General features: G+C 44.1%; 1 protein-coding gene and 1 long non-coding RNA gene across 12 annotated transcripts in view; one reads left to right on the top strand and one right to left on the bottom strand.

The window, feature by feature from the left end:
* Positions 1-1,189: 1,189 nt before the first annotated feature.
* LOC128350232 (uncharacterized) lies at positions 1,190-3,076 on the bottom strand. The gene is made up of 3 exons (XR_008319205.1): positions 3,004-3,076; positions 1,562-1,696; positions 1,190-1,306 (listed from the first exon to the last, which is right to left on the bottom strand). It is a non-coding gene; the product is annotated as an uncharacterized LOC128350232 (long non-coding RNA).
* Positions 2,996-17,212, top strand: part of SYNJ1 (synaptojanin 1) — a 131,327-nt gene continuing 117,110 nt past the window's right edge. For 4 of the 11 annotated variants that reach the window (XM_053308151.1, XM_053308158.1, XM_053308155.1 and 1 more), the window contains exons 1-2: positions 3,889-5,116; positions 5,622-5,767. In XM_053308151.1, the coding sequence (XP_053164126.1) occupies positions 4,998-5,116; positions 5,622-5,767 (265 nt within the window). In that variant the 5' untranslated portion in view covers positions 3,889-4,997. The other 7 variants (XM_053308153.1, XM_053308159.1, XM_053308160.1 and 4 more) reach the window with 7 other exon arrangements.

Below are 17,212 nucleotides of genomic sequence, written 5' to 3'. Positions count from 1 at the left end.
TAGAAATACAAAAGAGCATGCTCATGTTTCTTTTTCTTTCTTTTTTCAATTTTATTGAAACATAAGCAAAAGAAAACAGTGTCATGATACTTCTTTAAGCAAGCAGTAGAAAGAAAACATTCTGAATATATTAACAGTTCTAAGAGAGCATGCTCTTGTTTCAAAGGGACCTAACTAGTTTCAGTTAAACTGATATACATACTATGTGCAGCTTGATCCTATGCATGTTGACTTTGAAGTACATCCTACATTTGGTCTTACTCCCAAGTAAGTGCATATTGGATTGCAACCATTTTTTGTGAAGATCCTGGAAGCTAAAACTGGCCATTATACCTTGAAAAAAGTATTTCATTACAGGATTTATGTACTTAGAAGTCATGCTATACTGCTTGCATTGATGCCACTTGAAGCTTTCCAAGTTTACAAGAACTGCAAGTGGCTAAGCACAGCATACAGTTCAGCTAGAAATTTAAAGTTTGTGCTTTTTGTGGCTTATTAAAAACATACCATAAAGATCCAACTGTCAACAAAAAAGAATAACATCATATAATTTATAGGAAAGATTATGTATACATAGATGTTTCCCAAGATACAAAACTTTTACAGCAAAGCTGTGATATATGCTTTGTACAGCCAGGAAGGGAACATAACATTTTATGTTCCCTTTATAAAGCTCAGCAACATTATTTGGGTAGTTGAAAGGAAATTGTGTAATAAACTGAAACTGCTAAACTGATTAGTAAGTAAAACTTCTGGTGCCCCAAAGTTGCATAATACATATACATTCTTGGATATGTTCATTGTAAGAATTATAAGGAGGCACAGCTCTTTATTGGAATATTCCAAGAATGACACAAATTTAATGATTGGATTTATTCCCTGCTGTATGGAGTTTTCACCAGAAGGCACACTAAGCATAGACTACCTTGGTTTGCATTTGGGTGGGCACTGTAAAATATAGCCCTTATGGGATGTGGCCATAGCTCAGTAGATGAGCATCCACATGCTTGCATGCAGAGGGTCCCTAGCATCTCCAGGTAGAACTGGGAGAGACTCCTGCCTGAAATCCTGGAGAGTCACGGCCAATCAGTATAGACAATACTGAGTTAGTATAGACTAATGGTCTGACTTGGTATAAGCTAGCTTCCTATGTTTGTTTGTTTTTAAATGAAATCACAGTATTGATGCATGTGAGAAAGGTACTGATGTTTATTCTTCTGGAAGTGTTGCAATATATCTCAATACATTTAAATAAGAAGGCAACTGGAATTTGAATGTTGAAATCTGTTATATGGCATGACATCTTCTAAAATAAAAATAAACAGTTATAAAAGAAGAGAAGGGAATAAGGCTAGTGCATCAAATCTACCTCAGGCTTTCCATACTTTTTCTTACCATAAAAGTTTTATTTTTTATATTTCAGCATGTACAAAATTGTATGTAAATAAGGTTTATTATATCTGAAAATGCTGCTAAAACACAATGATTTTTTTAAAAAAAACAAAAACTTGGAACTACACAGAGACAACTGGATAAATCTAATTCTGGCACCATATCTAACCTTTGCAGTGTTAAGTAACTGATGTCATCCAAAAATAGAACAAGACAGTGTCTGCAGTCCTAAATCTCTTTGTAAGAATCATGTTGAAGAAAATGCAGTCAGCAAGAGGAAATGTCAGGCTGCAATGACTGTATGCTAAAAAGTGCAACACACAATTATAGATGATTATTTGAAACATTTGTATGCTCTTTCAATTAAATATTTTCAAGGCAGCTTACAAAAGTACTAAAACAGCAATAACAATATTAGTCAAACCAATTATAAAAATACAAAACATAGAAACAATTAGAAACACCACGATTACCATTCCTAAAAAGCATAGGTAATTAAAACCATTTTCACATAATGATTGAAACACATTAAGAGTAGGTACCACATTAATAGCCCTGGAGAAGGAGTTTGGAAGCCAGGCACTAATACCAAGAAGGTCCAAACCCTAGTCACCACACACCTAACTCCAAAGGTTGTAGGTACTGGAAGGGCCTTTCCTGTCTTACCTGTCAGGCTCATATCTGGATGCATATTATCATATGGAATATCAGTTCTTGTCAGGAACAACACTACATATACACTTAGGAATATTAGTTCTTATTAAGAATATCAGTTTTTAGGAACAACACTACCTATCATAAAAGCCAGAAGCCAACTTTGGAGTCACCCAGACATCTCCAACCCCACCCCAGTGTTTACAGCAAAAAACAAATTTGTTACATGCTGAGGTTGATGTTATCTCAGCAGAGCCCTAGTCCCAGAAAAGTGCGCAAAAGAGTGCAGCATTAAACAGGTTGTGAAAATGTATGTGAATTGGTTTAAACTAGCAAGTAATATAGCCTTGATCGAGAGCTTTAAAAATAAATAAATCCCAGTGGCTGAATATTTCAACAGCAAAACTTTTCCGCAAGAAAAATGTAAGAACATTTTCATCTCCAGTATTCAGGTGTCACACACAGAACTCTTCTATGGCAGAAAAAGCAGGGGAAATTATTTGTCGTATGCGTGCTTGAGAACGTAGACTAAAACCGACTATCATAACTAAAGAGGAAGCGCTTGTTGTGAACATGTATTAAAGCCGCCTAGGTGGGGCGTTTATTAGTCATCTTAACATCCGCATTGATTTCTGTCAGTCGTCAACACGCGGGCCCGGAACAACCACCACCACCACGTCCACTACACACCCATACTCTCCTTTTAGGCTAGTTCAGGGAATGGGGAATGGAGTGAGGCAGAAACCCCCGTCACTTTCGCGTCTGCCTGGCTAAGGGACCTTCGTGTTTCTAACAGCTTGAGCCAGGCTTATGTACTCGGATAGAAGGCCCAATGTTGCTTCCTCTCAAGCAAGCGTGCCTAGGACCATAGCCTGCGATACCGAATGGTGGGGGCAAAGAAAAGGTTTATATAAGGACTAGGAGACGAAAGGACTGCTCTCCCGCCCCGTGCCTTACGCCGCTCGCGCACGGTCCACACACCGTTCTTCGGGGCTGAGCATGAGCTCTCCCTCCCACGACTTCCGGTGTGGGGCGGTGCAATGCGGAAGCGGTGGCCCGGCCAGAGAGGAAGTGAGGCAGTCGCCTCAGGCAGCGGCAGCAAGAAGCGCCCCTGGAGGTGGCGGAGGAGCCGGTAAGAGAAACCGGACTGAGGGGGAGACCCGAGGAGACGTCCTTACATCACCCGCTGCCTCCCGGCCGTCCCTCACCCCTTCCCTGGAAGGGCTCCCCGCTCGGCTCCAGCCTAGTGCCGTGACAAGCCGGAGCCACCCTCCCTGAGCGGCTAGAGCTGTTGAGGGCAGAGGGAAAGCGGCTCCCTCGGCACAAGATGGAGGCTTTTTGAGTCGCGGCGACACCCACACGGCTCTCTGCCTCGGTCTGTCACAAGGAGGGCGGTGGGGATTTGGGTCTGCCTCGCCTGTTATCCCCCCCGCAACACGGTCTCGAATTAGCTGGTGGTACTGAGGTACCCACTGACCCACCCACCTGGCTGCCCATGGAGAAGCCGATTCGGGCAGCTTCTGTCTGTCCTGTCCCCGCTAGTCTGGGCAAACGACTAGCTTCTCCGGCTGGTGGTTGTCCCGGAGGCCGGAGGGATCGCTCCTCCGTTCCTTCCTGTCCCCGCGCGGGGAAAGGAGGGCGGCGGTGTTAACGGTAGCAGCAGCCCTGGCGGCTGCTCTTTCTGCTGGGTCTGTCTGCATGGCGAAGAGGGGAGGGAGAGCGGCCAAGCGCCGGCTTGGATCATGCAAAAGCAGCTGCCCCGCCTTGGGGAAACGGGAGAGCCCCTCTTCTGAAGGGGGAGCCAGGGGAGGGGAGCTGTCACGCAGGGGGCCTATGAGAAACGCGCGTGTGTGTGTTCATCTGCCTCTTGTGTGCTTAATATCGGTATCCAAAGGGCTCTTTTCGTTACTGGAGCTAACATTTTAAATGAATGGTCTCCGCTGTGTTTCCTTTACTACTAGTATTAGTAATCATCTGATTTGCGGTTCATTAAGCAATGGGGTGGTGCAGTGTTCAGACTTAGGTGGCCGGAGAATGCTGAAATGCGACTTTAAAACAAAAATCTTGATTGATGCCATTACATCACACTTGTATAGGAAAGCAGCTGTTTATATGTGATTTAATAACTTAAATTCGCCATTGATTGTACGTTGGGGTGCCTGAGACTATTGTATGCACGCGATATTATTGTACAATCTGCATCTTGCTTTGAAAAAAATAAGTGGGTCCCAATTAATTAATAAAAGGAAATGTGAGCTGTTGAATTTGATAATTTGTTTTCTAGCTGTAATAGGGACTTAGAAAATATGTTCCCTTGTTGGTAATTACTGCATCTTTAGAGTATATAGATTATAGTATGTGGTGTTGTATATCACTGTAGAATAGCAGTAGGACTCTGTAGAAAACTTGCTAGGGATTTGTTGTCCTGCTTTAGCAGAAGATATTGAAGCAAGTGCAGTATCGTGTTCTGCTTCACGTGTTCTGGAGCTGAGCTGTGATGATCCTCAGCTCAAGCTAAGCCCTGATTGAGTAGGCTGAATATATGTAGAATGCACATATACTGTGTTTTTCTTTAGCATGACCTGAGTTTCGCTGCAAATGAAACATTACCATTTTTGTCACCTTGGTTAGCATTAGTTCATGCCATAGCTTTTGGTTTCGTTTCTGTGCATTTGAGGGGTGGGCATACTTCACTGTTTCTGGATTTCTGATGCTGCTTTGTGAATTTGCAGTTCACATGCACAAAGAGCAGCATGGAATACTTGCTGGTAGGTGTGCTAGCCTGTCATTTCAAGGGGCAGTTTGTGCTTGCTTGCAAGTAGATATCTTTGGAGGTAGGCATACTAGTTTGAAACTTGTAAGTGGTGAACTGGAGTGTCTAAACATTAGCAGATCTACTCATAAGTAAGCATCCCGAGTTGTTTTTCCTTGTAGCAAGCTTGCCAGGGATAATGTTATTTAGTATCGGATGCAAGATTGTACAGAAGTTAATGCATTTTCAACAAGGTACTAGCTCCCCTCCTTGTTCTGAAAAACCTGTGTGTGCAGCCCTCTTGGGAGTGTCATCTAGGTGAGGTGTAGACTATATATTCTTGTCTTTAATGTCTTGGAATATAATCTAGGCAAAGTAACAAGCATTTAGGCCCCATAGAGACAGTTAACAATTTGATTAACATTTTATCCCGAGAGTTTGACTGTATGCAAATCTTGTTCTCATGAAACTGTCTTATCAAATATTAGTTGTATTAAATATTTCGATAACTCATTGCATTTTACATATACTACTTATCTGTTGCTATTCCAAATTTTATTTTCTCCCTGCTACTCATAATGTAATTTCTTGCATTCATTGGAATAGCTGCAGGAGTGTATGGTTGCTTGTGTTTTTTGTTTTTTTGTTTTTTTAAAAAACCCTAATACAGTTCTTGAGTTCATTTCAGTGGACATAACTGAATAATATTATGTTGCAGTTGTCTGTCAGTAGGATAGAAATTTAATTTCAGATTGCTTTGCATTGTGTCTCTCTGAAGATTGAAAGCCTTGACTAACCTCATTTTTTAAACTTTGTTGCACAGTTCTGCCTCTGACAAAGGAAAAATGGCATTCAGTAAAGGTTATCGTATCTATCATAAGCTGGATCCACCACCATTCAGTGTGATAGTGGAAACCAGAAGCAAGGAAGAATGCCTTATGTTTGAGTCTGGAGCTGTGGCTGTTCTCTGTAAGTAAAGGAACTGTGCAAATATAACCAGATGGCTTCCTTGATAAAACTGTTAACAGTGAAACATGGAAACAGATGAAGAACTGTTGAGTCATCATATCTGTTATGCCCTGCATTGGTTCTCCTTTGCTTAGAAGAAGCATGTTTTACTGTATTCTTCAGGTTAATACATCTTGACGTTTATTGTTCTCAAAATTTGCGATAAAACTCCCATTAGTGTAGTCGTACTTGTTGATAACATAAACAAGATGTTCTCAGACATCACATCAAACCATGGCCTGCACTAACCATAGTTCAGAACAAAAACTATATTCTGAGTTGCCAAACATATTAATAATAATAATAATAATAATAATTCAATTTCTATACCGCCCTTCCAAAAATGGCTCGGGGCAGTTTACATAGAGAAATAATAAATAAATAAGATGGATCCCTGTCCCCAAGGGGCTCACAATCTAAAAGAAACATAAGCTGGACACCAGCAACAGTCACTGGAAGTACTGTGCTGGGGGTCGATAGAGCCAGTTACTCTCCCCCTTCTAAATAAAGAGAATCACCATGGTAAAAGGTGCCTCTTTGCCAAGTTAGCAGGCAAACCTTAGCTTAAAAATGTTGGCTTTGGTTTTTTGACTGCGTAGCAGAGAGTGTTTAGTATAGGTACAGTGGACTCTGGGGCCAGAGCAATAACTGTAACTGTGATTTGTCAGGTCAGTTTTAAATAGTGGCTGGCATCCAGACTAATGTTATATACTGCAACCCCAGGGACAGAAGGCACTGTGAGCTACAGAGGAAAGGACAGAGTGGCAAAAATTGTCCCTTGCTTATTCTTCAGCACACACAATGTTAGTCTGGATGTCGGTTTGCATGAATACATCTGAATATCCTAGCAATCTATTCATCCTTGCAAATAGAAACAGATATTTTTCTGTCATAATGTATTATTAGCTTACTTTCCAGTAGGCTTATGAGATCACCCAGCATTTCATGTGTTTGTCCATACATGTGTCCATCCCCCACTATCAACTTCTCAATGCCTGGACCAATATGAACCAAATTAGATACAGTTGTAGGGACACCTTAGTGGCATAGTTTGTGGTGATGTCATCCTCCCTATTCAAGATGGCAGTCACATGAACATCTGAGGTGCAATTGGGCTAACTTGTGAACCGCTTAACCAATTTGAACCAAACTTGCTACAGCTGTAGGGACATGTAGGAATCTCTTAGTGGCATAGTCTGTGATAATGTCATACACCCCAATTTGAGTTGGTGGATGTGTAAACATTTATTTATCATATTTCTATACTGCCTGATATGTATATCTCTACCTCAACATTCAAGATGGGACTAACTTGTGGACCATCTAACAGATTTGAACAAAATTTGGTATAATTGTAGTGAGTGACACATAGGGATACCTCGATGGTGTAGTTGGTAACGATGTCATCCACCCCAATCCGAGATGGTGGATGCATGAAAGTTTGGGGTGCAAGAGGGCTAACTTGTGGCCCGCCTAACCAATTTGAACCAAATTTAGTCCAGTTGTAGGGATAGTGAAAGGAACGTAGGCAGATTAGTTCTTACTAGAACAACTTGTTTTTAAATTATGTCATCTACTTAATCATGTCAACATGCCATTGTTGGCCTGGCAGGTCAACATTTTAAAATAAGATGGCCATTTTAAAGTGTACTTGAAAAACCTTGTGACAGTAAAAACTTTTGCCCTTTTCTATGAAGTCCCTCATCCCATAGAAATTGAATAGCATGAACTACCAAGCAGTGTTCCCTCTAAGGCATGAGCGTATGCACACGCTCACACATTTTTGATGTCCACTCAGTTAATTTTAGATCCTACTCAGGTTGAATTAGGAAGCCTCCACTCTGAATGCATGCACTGCCTTGATTCTGCTGCTCAGAACAAAACTCATTCCGCACACAGATGAAAAAAAATTAGAGAGAACACTGCTACCAAGGTTTTTGTGACACAAAACCTCTAGCAACTTAGTCTTCTCAGACTCATGGGAAACTGATAAATGCAAACTGTAGATCTCTACTGGCATGCTATCAAGCACATAGGCTACAGAAAATATGTTAATACTTTCATTTTTGTAGTCTGTTAGCCATTCTGTTGGCTGAACGAGAAAAAAATTGCATTTGCCAGCAGTGGAAATGTTCAGAAGAAAGTTAATAAGGCAAATAGATTGTTTATTGACAGTTATATCAAATGAAATAAAGAACACAAAATACATGTATCAAAACAGTCACCTACAGACTTTACTAATCAGGTATGTTGGTTAACAGATCTAAGGAATGATATAATAGAAACCAGTCTCATTGTTTTTGAGTACTCTAGAGTGAGATCAAGATCACCTTTTCAATGGTTCCTGTATTTTGTTTTGTTTTTGTTCTGATTCTTGAGTATTGGAGAAGTATGCTTATGCACAAAAACAAACATTATAATAGAGGGAGTTCTCACAAATTCCATTGCCTTTACAATAGTGTTCTCTGAGCTGAGGAAATGAAAAATGAATTGTAGCAATCATTGTCTGCTTTCTCTTAGCATGGTTGACTAGGATTGTCAGCTAGGATTGCCTTGCCTGAATGTTTACTTTAAGTGATGTAAATGCTTTATGAAACAAGTAGAATATGCTCATTTTCTGTATCCATTTTCATAAGCTACTTGCCCTGTTTCCATTAACAAAATGGGATTATCATTTTAATGCATTTAAATCCCCATTGCTCTAATTCCATATTTGTGCATCAGTGTCACTAATAATGGCAGCTTAGCTAAGTAGTTAGTAAATATTTAAGGCATATTTTCTATAATTGTATGTATATTTTGGTGAATGTCAAATTGGCATATGAATATTGACAGTCATAGGAAGCTGCCATTTACTGAGTCTGACCATTGGTCTATCTAGCTCAGTATTGTCTTCACAGACTGGTAGTGGCTTCTCCAAGGTTGCAGGCAGGAATCTCTCTCAGCCCTATCTTGGAGAAGCCAGGGAGGGAACTTGAAACCTGCTCTTCCCAGAGTGGCTCCATCCCTGAGGGGAATATTTTACAGTGCTCACACTTCTAGTCTCCCATCAATATGCAACCAGGATGGACTCTGCTTAACTAAGAGGACAAGTCATGCTTGTTGTCACAAGACCAGCTCTCCTCCAGTCCCAGACAAACTTTGAGAATATCTAAACATTCAGATGAACGTTGATTGTCACTCAGATATTGATAACATTTATATAAATAGCATTATAAAATAGCATATAAAAATATAAATATATTTTTAAAGATTCATTTGGGATTCACTGTAACAAAAGAGAAGTTTTGGATTGATTCATCGTGTAAGAGTATCAAAATTGTGAGTGTTTTTCAAAACGATGCAGAATTTTGTACATACATAATGCAATATACCTTAGTTACTAGACATGTCTGAAAAGAGACCTTTATACCTCACTTCCCCAAAACTGATATTCAGTGTTCTACAAAACAGCTGAGAGATCTCGTAGGAACATAGGGAGCTGCCTTAAGAAACTTAAGAACAGCCCTGCTGGATCAGGCCCAAGGCCCATCTAGTCCAGCATCCTGTTTCGCACAGTGGCCCACCAGATGCTGCTGGAAGCCACAGACAGGAGTTGAGGGCGTGCCCTCTCTCCTGCCATTACTCCCCTGCAACTGGTACTCAGAGGCATCCTGCCTTTGAGGCTGGAGGGGGCCCACAGCCCTCCGACTAGTAGCCATTGATAGACCTCCCCTCCATGAAGTCATCCAAACCCCTCTTAAAGCCATCCAGGTTGTTGGCTGTCACCACATCCTGTGGCAGAGAGTTCCACAAGTGGATCACGCATTGTGTGAAAAAGTACTTCCGTTTGTTGGTCCTAGACCTCCTGGCAATCAATTTCATGGAGTGACCCCTGGTTCTAGTGTTGTGTGAGAGGGAAAAGGATTTCTCTCTCTCCACTTTCTCCACACCATGAATGATTTTATAGACCTCTATCATGTCTCCCCGCAGTCTTTTTTCTAAACTAAAAAGCCCCAGGTGTTGTAGTCTTGCCTCATTAAAAAGGTGCTCTAGGCCCCTGATCATCTTGGTTGCCCTCTTCTGTACCTTCTCCAGTTCAACAATGTCCTTTTTAAGATGTGGTGACCAGAATTGTACGCAGTACTCCAAGTGTGGTCGCACCATTGTTTTGTATAAGGGCATTATAATGTTAGCCGTTTTATTTTCAATCCCCTTTCTAATGATCCCTAGCATGGAATTTGCCTTTTTCACAGCTGCTGCACATTGAGTTGACACTTTCAACGAGCTGTCCACCACAACCCCAAGATCTCTCTCCTCGTCCGTCACCGACAGCTCGGATCCCATCAGCATATACTTGAAGTTGGGGTTTTTCGTCCCAATGTGCATCACTTTACATTTGCTAACATTGAACCGCATTTGCCATTTTGTCGCCCCCGCCCCCAGTTTGGAGAGATCCTTTTGGAGCGGATTTCACTACCCAGATGAGTTTGGTATCATCTGCAAATTTGGCCACATCGCTGCTTACCCATGCTTCTAGATCATTTATGAATAGATTAAAATGCACCGGTCCCAGTACAGATCCCTGGGGGACCCCACTTCTTACTTCCCTCCATTGTGAAAACTCTCCATTTATCCCTACCCTCTCTTTCCTGTCTTTCAACCAGTTAGCAATCCACACATGTACTTGTCCCCTTATCCCATGACCGCTAAGTTTCCTCAGGAGTCTTTGATGAGGAACTTTGTCAAAAGCTTTTTGGAAGTCCAGGTAGACTATGTCAACTGGTTCACCTTGATCCACACACTCGTTGACACTCTCAAAGAAGTCCAAAAGGTTGGTGAGGCAAGATTCACCTTTGCGGAAGCCATGCTGGCTCACTCCCAGCAGGGCCTGTTCTTCTAGGTGCTTTACAATTTTATCCTTGAGGATGCTTTCCATCAATTTCCCTGGAACGGATGTTAGGCTAACTGGCCTGTAATTTCCTGGATCTCCCCTGGATCCCTTCTTGAAAATCGGTGTTACACTTGCTACTCTCCAGTCCTCTGGTACAGAGCCCGATTTCAGGGATAAGTTAAATATTTTAGCAAGGAGGTTGGCAATTTCACATTTGAGTTCTTTGAGGACTCTTGGATGGATGCCATCTGGCCCTGGTGATTTGTTAGCTTTCAGTTTTTCCAGACAGTTTAGAACATCATCCCTTGTCACTTCTATCAGACTCAGCTCTCTAGCCTCTATCCCTAAAAAGCCTGGTTCAGGAACAGGTATATGCTCAGTATCCTCTACCATAAAGACAGATGCAAATAACTCATTCAGCTTCTCTGCAACCTCCATATCCTCCTTAATAATCCCTTTCACTCCCTCATTGTCTAATGGTCCAACTGCCTCCCTGGCATGTTTCCTGCTCCTGATGTACTTAAATAAGTTTTTGTTATTCCCCTTGATACTTTTGTCTAAATGTTCCTCAAACTCTCTTATTGCCTCCCTTATTGTCACCTTGCATTTCTTTTGCCAGAGTGTGTTCCTTTCTGTTCTCTTCGTTTGGACAGGCCTTCCAGTTCCAGAAGGAAGTCTTCTTCCTTCTTATGGCTTCCTTGATGGTACCCGTTAGCCATGCTGGCATCCTCCTGGACTTAGTGGTACCTTTCCTCCTTTTGGGTATACAGTGGTCCCTCGACCTACGAACTACTCGACTTACGCTGTTTTCGAGGTACGAATGACAAAAAAGACCGGAAGTCGTTGCCGTTTTAGATGCGGCTTACTCGACCTATGAATTTTTAGATGCGGCTTCCTCGACTTACGAATGTTTTCAGACCTCCGTGGATGCGCTCTTCGACTTACAAAAATTTCGACCTCCGAACGTGCGTTCGGAACGGATTAACATCGTAAGTCGAGGGACCACTGTACAATCTAACTGGGCTTCTAGTATTGTGGTTTTGAGTAAACTCCATGCACTCTGGAGTGAAGTGACTCTCCTGATTTCACCCCTCAGCTTTATTTTCACCATACTCCTCATTTTGGAGAAGTTTCCTCTTCTGAAATTCAAAATGTCTGTGTTAGACTTCCTTGCTGATTCTCTCCCCGCATGTATGCTGAATATGATGGCACTGTGGTCACTCTTCCCTAAAGGGTTGATGACACTGACGTCACGCACCAGGTCCTGGGTGTCACTCAGAATTAGATCCAAGGTCGCCTTCTCTCTGGTTAGTTCCATGACCATTTGTTCTAGGGCACAGTCATTTAGCGTGTCTAGAAATTTGACCTCTTTGTCCTGACTTGAATGTGAATTTACCCAGTCTATTTGTGGGTAATTGAAATCACCCATAATTACAGCCCTGCCTCTCCTTGACGCCTCCCTGATTTCCTCCTGCAACTCCCAGTCACTGTCGGCATTATGATCCGGAGGGCGATAGCACGTCCCCAGTAGCGCATTCCCTTTCCGGCCTTGTGTAGTCAACCACAGGGTTTCTGTGGAGGACTCCAGTCCACCTAGGTTTTCTAGCTTGTTAGATTCTATCCCTTCTTTAACATACAGTGCTACCCCTCCTCCAAGGCGCCCCTCCCTGTCCTTTCTATAGAGTTTATACCCAGGGATAACAGTGTCCCACTGGTTCTCACTGTTCCACCATGTTTCTGTTCTGCCCACTATATCTATTTCTGCGTTAGCAACCAAGCACTCCTGCTCGCCCATATTGTCTCAGAGGCTTCTGGCATTGGCATATAAGCACCTATATGCTGAATCTCTCCCCTGATGTATGCTATTCTTTTGACTCTTTGACCTGCTGGCACAGGCTCCCGTCTGCTCTTGATGTGGTTCTGCTCTGTCCCCTTCTGTTTTATCTGAATTCTTTGCAGCCTCACACTTTAAAGGATGGCTTTTGCCAAACGGGATACTGCCCAGCTCCCAGGCTGTTCCCCAGGTGTCATTTTAAAAGCTGCTCTGCAACCTTTTTGATTTTAAGCACCAGCAGTCTGGTTCCATCTTGGTTCAAGTGCAGCCCGCCCCTTTTGTACAGGCCTTGCTTGCCCCAAAATGTGTCCCAGTGCCTAACAAATCTAAACCCCTCCTCCCGGCACCAACGTCTCATCCACTCATTGAAACCCCTCAGCTCTGCCTGTCTCACTGTACTTGCGCGTGGAACAGGTAGCATTTCTGAGAATGCTACCTTGGGGGTCCAGGACTTCAAAATGCTACCTATCAGCCTAAATTTGGCTTCCAGGACCTCCCAACTGCATTTCCCCACATCACTGGTGCCGACGTGCACCACGACAGCTGTCTCCTCCCCAGCACTGCCTAGGAGCCTGTCTAGATGCTGCGTAATGTCTGCAGCCTTTGCACCAGGCAGGCAAGTCACCGTGCGGTCAACACACGGGTCACAAACCCATCTCTCTATCCCTCTAATGATCGAATCACCAACTACAAGGAGGCCCCCACTCCCCCAGAGGAGTATCCCCTGTGTGAGAGGATATGGGCTCATCATCCACGGAAGGGGTCCCTTCTAAAGGAGCATTTCCCTCTTCCTCAGACTGATGTCCTCCTTGCGCAAGACCTTTATTCTCCCTGACAGCAGAGGAGCTACCAGCCCTCGAGTGGGATGCCTCTATCGCATCCCTGAAGGTCTCGTCCACATGCCTCTCTGTCTCTCTGAGCTTCTCCAGATCCGCCACCTTGATCTCAAGGGAACGGATTTGTTCCCTGAGAGCCAGGAGCTCCTTGCACTGAGCGTACCCCCATGACTTCTGCCCATGGGGCAAATAGTCATACATGTGGCACTCTGTGCAATACACTGGGAAGTGCCCCTTCCCCTGCTGACCTTCTATCTTCATACTGTTTTTGTTGGCTGTTTTCAGTATTTAGGGAGCTTATTGTCCGTTTATTAGATAGTTTATTAGGATAGGTCTCAGCTGTAATGGTCAACTATTTAACTGTCCAAACAGCCTTTCCCAAGAATATGAAGGAAATGAGGGAGGGATATGTACTTACGTTATCTTCTCCACCAGGCTCCTTGTGGTCCTTGTGATCACAGGGGCTTGTTCCAGGCTCCCCCGCACACTTCCCGCTAAACTCCCTGCAAAACTCCTACGTCCTGTTTGCTATCCCTGTTCGCTATGCTCTGTTTGATATGCTCTCGGGCCTTCACCTCATATGTAGAGTAGCCTTCCAACTTATACTGAGTCAGACCATTGGTCCATCTAGCTCAGTACTGTCTGCACTGACTGGCAGCAATTGTTGTGTATTTTATTTTAGTGTAAACTGCCCTGAAAAGCTTTTGGAAGGGTGGTATATAGCAATAGCAATAGCACTTACATTTATATACCGCTCTATAGCCGGAGCTCTCTAAGCGGTTTACAATGATTTAGCATATTGCCCCCAACATTCTGGGTACTCTGGGTATATAACTCAAATAATAGGGATGTGCACGGTCCGGAGAAGTCCGGACCGGCACCGAAGGGGGGCCTTGTTTTTAGGGCGGGGAGGGCTTGCTTAGCCCTCCCGCCTCCTTGCCCCCGCCAGCGCCCGTATTGTACAGTATAGGGGCGCTGGAAACCAGCCGCCCCCCCCGCGGCGGCGGCGGCGAAATAACCCCTAAAACCAGCCAGCCCTCCCTCCCTCCCAGCTAGCTGCCCGCCTGCCCGCCCACCCACTCACCCAGTCGCTCACCTGGTCGCTGGATAAAAAGCGAGAGGAGCTCCGGCACAGAGCTCCTCTCGCTTGGAAGGCCTCCAGCAGAATGGTGGCTTGCGCGCGTGCGCATGCGCGCACCGCAAACCACACCGTTCTCCGGAGGCCCGGTCTACGCGCCGGGAAAGGGCCGGGTAGACCGGGCCTCCGATCGCTGGGTAGACCGGGCCTCCGGCGATCGGAGGCCCGGTCTACCCAGCGATCGGAGGCCCGGTCTACCCGGCCCTTTCCCGGCGGGTAGACCGGGCCTCCGGAGAACGGCGTGGTTTGCGGTGCGCGCATGCGCGCGCGCGCAAGCCACCATTCTGCTGGAGGCCTTCCAAGTGAGAGAAGCTCTGTGCCGGAGCTCCTCTCGCTTTTTATCCAGCGACCGGGTGAGCGACTGGGTGAGTGGGTGGGCGGGCGGGCAGCTAGCTGGGAGGGAGGGAGGGCTGGCTGGTTTTAGGGGTTATTTCGCCGCAGCGGGGGGGCGGGCGGCTGGTTTCCAGCGCCCCTATACTGTACAATACGGGCGCTGGCGGGGGCAAGGAGGCGGGAGGGCTAAGCAAGCCCTCCCCGCCCTTAAAGACATACCCCCCACCCGGACCCGAACCAGGCAGGGCCGGACCGGTCCGGCAGTTCGGCCATTCTTTGGAATGGCTGCCGGACCGGTTCGGGCACACCACTATCAAATAATATAAATCAAATCATTCTGGGTATATACATCAAATAAATAAACTCACCAAGATTTCATGGAGGAGTCTCAGCCAGCCCTACATATAGATGCCAGGAACTGAACGTGGGACCTTTCATATGGAAACCATATACTCTAGCACTGAGCTACAACCCATCCTCTATCCTGCTAGGAAGCTGAAATTCAGTACATGCATATCCCAAGACACACAACTTACTGGGAAAGTCTCAACCTGGGATGTGTTAGCATCTTAAAGATCAAAATATGGGAAATAAAGCTTTTCTTAAGAGGCTAGAACTCCTTTAAGGAGCAATCAAGCTACGTTGAAGAGAACATTAGGCAGCAGCAATAGTTAGTCTGTTCTTTGATTTTTAGATGCCCTATATGCGAAGTTGACATGAATGGGATGCATTCTTAATTAGTGACCTTTCCCATCCTGACAATGTAGAATGCGATATTGGGGTCTGCATGGGTAGGGGGGAAATTAGAATCTGGTTGGAGGTACCTTCCATGAGTTCTAGAAGGAGCTTGAACCTTGTTTCTAGGATCCCCCCACCCCCATCTGCAATTATTGACTTTCCTCTCTACTTTTAATGATATTTTACTATTGCCGATAGGTCTTTTTATTATGCATTGTTGTGTATTAATCTTCTTTGTTAGCTGCCTAGAGTCCATGGAAAAGTGTGGGATATGAAAGATAAAATTAGACTGCCTATTTGAATAAAACCACCTTGGAGTCACAGCACCTTTCTAATTTTGCTCACCAAATAATTTATCTTTACACAGTTGGCAACCCTTCAAACGATTTTAGACTTTAAAAGTATATCTAGAACCTCTGTTAATATACTTAATATCTGCAATTGTGAGGTTTAAATTATGGATGTATCCAAGTGAAAGAATAAATTCTCAAGGGTTGGTATGTGAGCATTATGGCACTAAAAGCTTTGCTCCAGCTCAGATTCAAATTTGAACTGGTGAAGAACTTGGCTTTGTGTTATTTCTAGACTCTTTGCAGTATACTTAAAAGCAGCCCACATGGGAACAAGAAAAAAACTGGGAATCACTACAGTTTATTAGTTGTAGTACTTCCATGGTTGGTGAATGAAAGCTCTCCAAATTGAGTTTTCCAAATAATTTATATATCTTTTGCAACTGTCAGCATCTACCGTATATAGGGACTTATACAAGCAAGAAGCAAGACAGAGCACTGCAATGTGCTAATTGGATGGACAGTAACACTAAAGACTGGGCAATAAAGGGCTTTTCTGCTGGCAGACCAGGAATGGGAGAAATACTAGAACTTGTAGCAAGACTCAAAATTCTTAATTTGCTTGCTCTTCAGTGCCTGATATGGGGAACTGCCTTATATTGAGTCAGGCCATTGGTCTATCTAGCTCAGTATTATCTACTTTGACTGGCAGTCATTCTCTAGGATTGCAAATGGGTGTCTTTTCCCATCTTATTTGGAAATGAACCCAGGATCTTCTGCATACAATGCATGTGTTCTGCCATTGAGCTATGAGTAGTTGCCACTAGCAAGGGAACCGTCCAGAGATATGGCTTGGTTGTTGCTTACTTGAAGCATCATAATATTATCATATAAATAAGATGCTGCAAGATTAGAGAGAGAATTACCTTTGTCTTGCCCAGATTGTTGTCCGGGTTCCTGGTGTTGCTGACCACGCAAAGGGCGTCAGCACATGCACAGATGCCATGTGCATGCTGGTGTCGTGCAGGGGTACTTGGGCAGAGCAGTGCCCCAGCAGGAAGCTGCATAGGGTAGAGGAGAGCTGGTAAGGACCTGCTCTCCTCTTAAAGCCCTTGCTCCCAAACAGTGCTCAAACTGTTCAGGCACACCCCTATTTGAAAATCCCACTAAGCCTGCCCAAGCCCTTGAGAGCTCCCTTGATAACTTGGCAAAGAGGCACCTTTTTAACATGGTGATTCTCTTTATTTAGCAGGGGGAGAGTAACTGGCCTCATCCACCCCCAGCATAGTACCTCCAGTGACTGTTGCTGGTGTCTATCTTATGTTTCTTTTTAGAATGTGAGTCCTTTGGGGACAGGGATCCAT

Source organism: Hemicordylus capensis, chromosome 3 (genome assembly GCF_027244095.1).
Source record: "Hemicordylus capensis ecotype Gifberg chromosome 3, rHemCap1.1.pri, whole genome shotgun sequence".
NCBI lineage: Eukaryota > Metazoa > Chordata > Lepidosauria > Squamata > Cordylidae > Hemicordylus > Hemicordylus capensis.
Note: the sequence above shows the minus strand (reverse complement) of the source record. Positions and strands in the feature narration are given on the sequence as shown.